General features: G+C 41.8%; 1 protein-coding gene across 1 annotated transcript in view; it reads right to left on the bottom strand.

Annotated features, from left to right (window-relative positions):
* CD274 (CD274 molecule) overlaps positions 1-6,893 on the bottom strand; it is a 17,525-nt gene extending 10,632 nt beyond the window's left edge. Inside the window, exons 1-2 of the mRNA XM_008057991.2 lie at positions 6,804-6,893; positions 5,633-5,974 (exon numbers count right to left, since the gene is read on the bottom strand). Of these exons, the coding sequence (XP_008056182.1) occupies positions 5,633-5,974; positions 6,804-6,855 (394 nt within the window). The 5' untranslated portion in view covers positions 6,856-6,893. The remainder of the gene's footprint in view (positions 1-5,632; positions 5,975-6,803) is intronic.
* Between the last annotated feature and the right edge of the window lie 1,572 nt (positions 6,894-8,465).

The following is an 8,465-nucleotide window of genomic DNA, read 5'->3' as shown; positions in this document are numbered from 1 at the left end:
GGAAAGTTACAAAGATAGCATAAAGTTAATGTCCTTACCCAGTTTCCCCTATTGTTAACACCTTACATTGCATGGTTTGGTTGTCATAACTAAGGACACTGTTATTGACTAAACTCCTTAATTTATTCAATTCCTCCCATTTTCCTTAATGTCCTTTTTCTGATCTAGATTCCCTCTAGGATACAACATTACGATACTTATTTTTAAACTTTTTAATGCTGGCTATTTTAATAAATCACTTAAATAATTATCATACACACAAGGCAGAAAATTGGCTTCAATTATAGATCACTGGCTTGAGATTAAGATACCCAGTTAAGCCGGGCTCGGTGGCTCATCCTGTAATCTCGTGCCTTTGGGAGGCTGAGGTGAGTGGACTGCCTGAACCCTAGGGTTCGAGACCCGCCTGGGCAACTTGGTGAGACCGCATCTCTACAATAAATCAAAAAATTAGCTGGGCGTGGTAGCGTGCGCCTGGAGTTCCAGCTACTTGGAAGGCTGAGGTGGAAGGATCGCTGGAGCCCAGCAGGTCGAGGCTGTGGTGGCCGGGAGCGGCCACTGCACTCCAGTCTGGGCGACAGAGTTAGACTCCAACTCAAAAAAAAAAAAAAAGATACCCAGTTTGCTGACCATTCTAGTAGATTGTTTAGTACCTCCATATAGCATAAGAGCTTTGTAAATGTTTATTCATTACAAGTGTATGATTATGTTTTTATTTTGTTGGCATAATCTTTACTTACTCCAACTGCTTCAGTGTAACCACTAATGGTCTAGAGCCTGCACTCTCCATTCTTTTACCAGAGGCATAACTTTAGACCTATGATTTATTTATTCACAGAGTTAACAAAAAACAGCTAGGACCAAACAAAACTGATACAACTAATGATGTGATGTCTTGGTACAGACTCTCAAATCAATGAAATCACTACCAATGAAAACAACGGAAATCAACCTAACTGTGATGTCAACACACACAAGTAATAGTGCTTATGAGTACTTGAGTCCTCAATCTTGCATCTAACATGCTTAAGAATTATTTAAAAACAAATCCACTGATGATATGTTATAAAATAATATTACTACAATTGAGTCTAGTTTACATCACACTAGCTTGATTTCTGGGCAATGAAAACGCCAAATCTAAAATCCATGTCAATGTTAATGGTACAATGTTAAGGGTAACATGCTTGCTTTTTGACTCTCCAGTTATCATTTTTAGTGGAAGAAAAGTAAAGGAGAATGTTGTATCATATTGGGAGACGTGTAAATATGGTGTAATTCCTAGGGCTCAATGAATGAGTAGATTCATTCCACAAGAATTGATTAAATATCCACTATGGGCGTATAGGAAGAAGAAAATAGAACTTACTCTTATATATGTTTTATCATAACAAGAAAGAATTTAAACTTAATAAGCTTTACTAGTTGACACTGGCTCACACTTGGTATGCCACATGAAGTTCTCACAGAAGACAAGACTTTTATACCATCAAAGGGAGGACAGTAACTCACTCTGGGGTTATTATGAGTTTTCCAATTCTCATCCAATTTCAACTAATCATCATACAAAATGAACAACTCTTAAAAAGTTTCCCACAGAGAAACTGTGGATTGAAGATAATACTAAGACTTCAAGCACGACCCAAAAGAAAATGGCAAAAGTGACACTTTCTATCAGCCACTATATTAAGTTAAAAACGATTAGGCACTTAATTGGACCTGACAGTGTTAGTTACACAAGTCAAGATTTTCAATACCATTCACCTTTGTTATGGATAAATTTCACCCTAAGCTATACTGTACCTTGACATACTAGCTAATGATAGTGAAGCGTCACAATATGTAAGACACTGAAAGCATTGTATTAAATTTTTATTTCATCGTCTTAAAATGCCTATTCTGGTACATTTTTAGAAGGCACAATGCGTTAAGTTGAGCCAGATGAAACTGGTGATGCTTGACTTCTTTTGCCCTTCAAAAGTGGCAATTTCTCATGATACACAACCTACATACTAGTAGCAAGCAAATTCCTTGTAATTACACACATGCACATGTGAACTCAAACAAACTACTTTAAAATGCTTTATAGTCAGGGTGAGAAATCAAAAATTTCTGCAGACCCCTCACTAGATTTAGAACACTACGCTGATGTTGGCCGCTCAAGACTAAGAGAAGCTCAGGATAGTTTGAAGTCTATACACAACTTGATATACACTCCAGAGGCACAAATACAGGCAGTAAAACGTGGTTATTAAGGGCACTGACTTCAGAGCCAAACTGCTTGGATCTAGAACCTTCCTTGACCACTTACTAGCCGGGTGAATTTGGGCAAATTACTTAATTTCTCTGGCCCTCAGTTGTGTTATCCTTAACATGGGAAGAATAATACCACATGTCATTGAATCAAATATCCCATCTACTGAAGGACACACTCAGATTTCAGGGATGGTAAGATGAAAAATATTCGTCATAGACAGATGGCACACCTACCCCACGGGGTGGATTTGGGGATGAAATACACTAACCCAGGCAGAGTGATCGCACGGGCCGAAGACAGAAAGAGTGTGAGTGCAGCAGCGGGGGAGCGCCGTGGCCGCAGAGCAAGCCCTCCTCTCCACACCACCCTGCCTCAGAGTGCCCTGGTGCCACTCGTTGGCAAGCACCGACAGCTCCTGATGAAATGCCTTGGAAATACATTTCTACATAGCTAAACCTGTCCGTGTTTCCAAAATTGAAGGCTAAGCCTATTTTAAAGCATCATTCATGCTTTCACTCAACAAATGTTTTTTATGTGCTCTTGTCACACGACTACTCTGCTGCATGTCAAGTCCTAGGGTTACAACAGTGAAGAAAACAGGGCCCAAATCCCTGCCCGTGTGGAATTTATCTTCCAGAATTAGGAGAGAGACAATAAACAAAACAGATAGGTGCAGTTATAGGAGATGCCACACGCTATGTGAGATAAGGATAAATGCTATGGAGAACACTTAAACAGGGCTGGGGGGTGTGGTAAAGAGGTGGGATTGGCAGGGAAGGACAGCAGCTAACTTTGGGTCGTACGCTGGAAACAGCTTCATCAGGGTAACTGTGCAATACTTCATCTTTCAGCTGCCTAATTCTATGTAAGGTCCTGAGCGTATAAATGGACATTTCATTTTCCTTGCTATTAGGTTCCGTGATTAAGGAAAAACACTTTTAACTGAAAGTCAGATGCCTGGGAGTCTGGCAACAAACTAACAAGCACGAACGGCACGACAGCACCCAAGTGGTGATGATAGCTGAGTCAATCTAAAACCCACCTCTTTCGAATTTCAGTTTTGAAATGCTTCACCTGCAAAATTCCATGGTGAGAAAAACCCCAGGGAGGAGCTGTGTCGGTTACCACATATTTGCAACGATGGGAAGAGAAGCTCAACCGTATTAATACTGTGAAATCATTTGCATATGAAGGTGACTCAGGAGTTTTGCTTCCTCAAGTTGTAAAGCGGCAAGCCAGCCACCACCTTCCGCCAGTGACACTGCTTTGGTGCAAGGGACGCGTGGCGGCTGGCTTGTGCTCAGAGCAGAAGGTGCAGACTCTTGAACAGCTCAAATCAACTCCCAAGACTACTGTATGCAAATGACAACATGGTGGATTGGGACCAGGATGCAAATGGAGCCACTTATAATGCAAAATGGAATGGCCAAACACATCAGATCCTCAAGTCTGGTGGGTCATCTGCTCTCCTCCACTAAGGCTCCCACCTTGGGAAGACCATCAGTCGGTCAGTCAAGACCAAGAAAAGCTCAAGACTTCCTATTGTGTTGAGCAACAGCAGAGAAAACTGCCGTCCACAAGGGATATTAGGGAGCCCAGACAACTTGGAGGAAACCCCTTCCCACTAGGGGGATAGCTGCCGCTAACCTGCACACTCTCTCCAGTCTGATCTCTCCAGAAGCGGAAACTTACAGTCTCTGCTTCCCTCTTCCTGACTGCCAGGATTATTCTCTTGTTCTCCATTCCAGATCTAGCAATGCTGGCTATTGATAAGGCTAAGTTTTAATCATTTCTTTAATGCCTTGGAGCACAGTAAATGTCTGACATTTGCCGATGGACTAAAGAAAAGTTGAAAATGTAAACCATCACATTTCAAGCTTTCTTTCACAAATATCACAAACGGAGAAGCATTTGGTAAAACAGAAGGATAACTGAATCTACTTCACAAGAAAAGTGACATTTTCTCGATGACAGTAGCATTAATTGAGCCATAATCAGAGACTAGTAATGTACCATAAAGTGGGCGCATTTCTCCTAATCCCTACGTAATTTTGTTTTTGAGTTTATAGTTACCAGTGATCCTTTATGATAAATGTAAACTTTTTCTACTTGTATTACTAACCTTCAGACTGGTGGTAGTTAGACCAGGATTAATTCTACCAACTATTCTACCAACTATTAAAATTCTACCAACTATTAAAAGATCACTATGTAACAAAATAATCTCAAAACTATAATTCTACCAACTATTAAAAGATCACTATGTAACAAAATAATCTCAAAACTATAACTAGAGAGGGCAGATTACTCAGGGAGTAATTTCAACAGGCTATGGAAAGGGAGTCCAAATGACAGGAACACCATTGTGGGAAGTTTATGAACAGAAAAGCCTTTGGGGGATTTTTGTTCTTTGTGGGAGTTTGAATGAGCTGCTCATAACTGGGATCTCAATTCTATGAAACTCAACAGTGAAAGCAGAGGTAGTCAGCTAAGGTATTTTCCTTTACTTGCTAGTGCCAGCCCCAAACTTTGAACTCAAGTGACCTGATGACATATTTATGGGTGAGTACCCAGGAATTGACATACATGGTTCCTCTTCAAGTTTCCAAGATAACGTTTACATAGATTTTCAAGATAAATGTATGTCTAGTGAGCACAGCTTACACTGCCTCTGAGGAAGAATGAGCTCCTTTACACTTAACATGATTATCTTTTGCCTTCATAGATTGACTTTCAAGTCTTTTTGAATGTGAACCTTACAATGGAGTCTGCTCTTAATATGTTTGGGTTTGACATAGGGAGACTCAAAGGAAGGAAAATGTGAGAGACACATAAGATAAAACAAAAAGAGCCTGAGAAGTGGAGTGAGACCCCATGTTTTAAAAAAAGTTTTAAACAATAGTCAGGCATAGTGGCTCATGCCTGTAGTCCTAGCTGTCAGGAGGCTGAGGCAGGAGGATAGCTTGGCCCAGGAGTTTGAGGCTGCAGTGAGCTATGATCAAACCACTGTACTTCAGCTTGGGTGAGACAGTGGAACCTAGTCTCAAAAGAAAAAATATAGTAGTGGAATAAAAAAATTTCTGGAGGCACACACAAATTGTGGCTACTATCTTTGCATGCCATGTAAGATGGCCGTGAAGGGACATTTTGCGATGCATTTTACTCCCTTCCATAGTATCTGAATTATCTGCAAGCGTTTGCATTACTCTCACGATAGCAAAAAAGACTAGGAGGCTTTTTTGGAAAACTGAACATACCATAGAACACAGCTCTGTGTTGTTTGGTTCTGGATGTCCAGTGACGGTCAAACAGGAGGTGCTCAAGAAATGCGCACTGGATAAATGTCAGGCCTCTTTGTCTGGAATAAATTCTTACCATTGACTTTCAACGTGATCCGCTTGTAATCGGCGCCACCGTAGCTGATCATACAGCGGTAAACCCCGGCATCCCTCAGTTTCACATCTGTGATCTGGAGTGTGGCACTGCCCAGGTAGAGCTGGTCCTTCAGCAGCCGGGCCCTCTGGCTGAAGCTGCGGTGCTGAACCTTCAGGTCTTCCTCTCCTCGCACAAACTGAATAATTTTCTTATTGTCCATTTCCCAGTAGACAACTAGCGAAAACAGGTCTAAGTGTTTGTCTACGGGGAATCTGCATTCAATTGTCACATTGCTGCCATGCTCTACCACATACAGGTCCTTGGGAACGGTGACAGTAAAGGCTGGAAAGAAGGGTGACCAGCATTCAGAAGACGGAAAATTCCTCAAAACATTTCCAAAAGGGGTACAGGGTTGCAGTCACTTTATTTGGTCACTTATGTGATGATTGTACTTGAGAACCTACTTCCCCAAAATGCACATTTTATCCAGGGAGCCTGAAACATATTTGGGGACACTACATCCCATCTCTGAGCTAGAATGATACAATGAGCTAAACAAGCTGCCTCACAAGTCATAAACATACAGGACTGTAGAAATGGCATACGGGAATGAGGCAGGCGTGCCTTTATGTAGGCATCCCCAGAACGCTCTTTGACTGGACACCTGTCTGCCTCCCACAGAGCATGCAGGTGGATTCCAGCAGTCATCTCTTCTTACCTCCTACACTCCAATCCCTTCCTGGCCTATTATGGAGCTCGGGAGGGCCTCAGGGTGCTGCCAGGGCTGATTTACCTGACACTCTCTGTGTGCACGAAACTTATTCCTTAGAGCATCATTATTGGGAAAAGCAGGCCAGAGAGCAAACTAGATTGAACAATCCTGGCCTTGTTTAAAACCAACAAAAGCATACACATGGGCCGGTTCCCCAGATATTTTTCAGTAGTTATCCCTGAGAAACAGGTAACAAGTTATTCTGTTTATTTCAGTTTTTTGGCTCTATTCTCTGTATCTTCATACAATGACACAGGTGACTTGTTTATGAATATAAGGCAAAAACTAAAATGTTCTCTCTATAAGAAAACTACAATGATTTTTATTATCATTTTAATTTTCAACTCATGGTTAAAATCTTTAACTTACAGCACCTAATGAAAGGAGTTGGTGCCTTACCGTTCAGCAAATGCCAGTAGGCTGTGAATGTGAAGACAGGAAGTATCCTCATCTTTCTGGAATGACCTAAACACGGAAAACACAAAAAGAAGGCTGCTCTACCCAACAATTGTGTATGTGTACACAAACTCACAAATGGTCAGCTAATTAATGCCACACATACATAAGAAGGGAGATTAATGTTTGCAATATGTAAGCTACATACTACATACCAGCCCAGAGGAAAATGATCAAAAGGTTCTAACATACGGTTCAGAGAATAAAAAATACAAGTGGCATGTAAACATAGGGAAGGATGCTCAAATCTCACAACAGAAATAGTCTTCTGATAACCAACCAAGACTGACTTAAAAGTGTGGAAATGCAGCAGGGAATCTGGAAGTTCAATACCTGTACTTCACAGCCCAGAGCCAACGAAAAAAAGTTATTATAATAAGATGAGAATTTTTTCTTTTTGAGTTGGTATCTCACTCTGTCATCCAGGCTGGAGTGCAGTGACACACTCATGGCCACCCCAGCGTCGACCTGCTGGGCTCAGACGATCCTTCCTCTTCAGTCTTCCAAGTAGCCAGAACTACAGGTACACGCTACCATGACCAGCTGATTTTTTTTTTTTTGGTAGAGATGAGGTCTCACCAAATTGCTCAGGCTGGTCTTGAATTCCTGACCTCAGGCAATCCTCTCACCTCAGCCTCCCAAAGTGCTGGATTACAGGCTTGAGTCACCATGCCCGGCCAAGATGAGAATTTTTTAAATTTAGTTATGAGTCCTGAAAAAACTTGTGATGCATACTCAAAAAGAAACCAAGAAGAAAATATTGCACCCAAATCCTTTCAACATATCTAGAAATCCAGATCTGCTCTTTGCAAGATTTCAGAGCAAGGAGAATCTTTTACTTCTCCCACTTTTCAGTGCTCTTCCCCCCACACCTGAATTATGTCGCCTTACCCTTCAGCTGTTCAGGATCCCAATTCACAATTCCAACCATGCCAGTTCCCCTTTGAAGGGGGCGAGTGCCATCCTTCAAAGTCTCCTCTTCTACTTCTCACTTACTCCAAACTATGAATCCTACTCTCTCAACAAGCAGATTCTACTAGTAACAGGTGAGTGGGAGGGAGTTGGCCTTGACCAGCGCATACTGAGGTGAACGACTCACAGCCACTCTTCCAGAGGTATCTGCCTAGATTACATTTTCTATTTTATTATTGCTTGAAATTTTACTAATTCTTTTGTTCAGCAAACATTGAATGAGCACCCCTTCTATGCCAGGCACTATTTTAGGCACTGGGAATATAGCAGTGAGGAGGAAAGAGAAGTCACTTTCTTCTTGGAGATATATTCAAGCTGGGAAGTAAAAGATTTGTACTGTATTTCAGCCAGTCTATTTTTTTGGCCAATACACATGCTCTTTGACCTCTAAACCCCACATGAGGGCAACTGCTCTAAGAGATGAGCACTGATGTCGTCTTCTTCAGGTATGAAATCATGCTGTGTGTGAATTCCCAGACAAGAACGGACACGTCCGAGGCGCAGAAAATGCGACCAGGGAAGAAATGATGGCCCATCAAGATGGGGGAGGGGTCTGTCCCTGGGGGAAGCCCGGTGTGCCACTATGGAATGGAACCGATCACACCTTCCACGGGTAGGGTGGGTAGGAGGCAG

The sequence above is a fragment of the Carlito syrichta genome, unplaced genomic scaffold (genome assembly GCF_000164805.1).
Source record: "Carlito syrichta isolate Samal-C Ts95f unplaced genomic scaffold, Tarsius_syrichta-2.0.1 Scaffold303180, whole genome shotgun sequence".
Classification (NCBI taxonomy): Eukaryota; Metazoa; Chordata; class Mammalia; order Primates; family Tarsiidae; genus Carlito; species Carlito syrichta.
The sequence above is the reverse complement of the archived record's forward strand: the minus strand, read 5'-3'. Positions and strand labels throughout refer to the sequence as shown.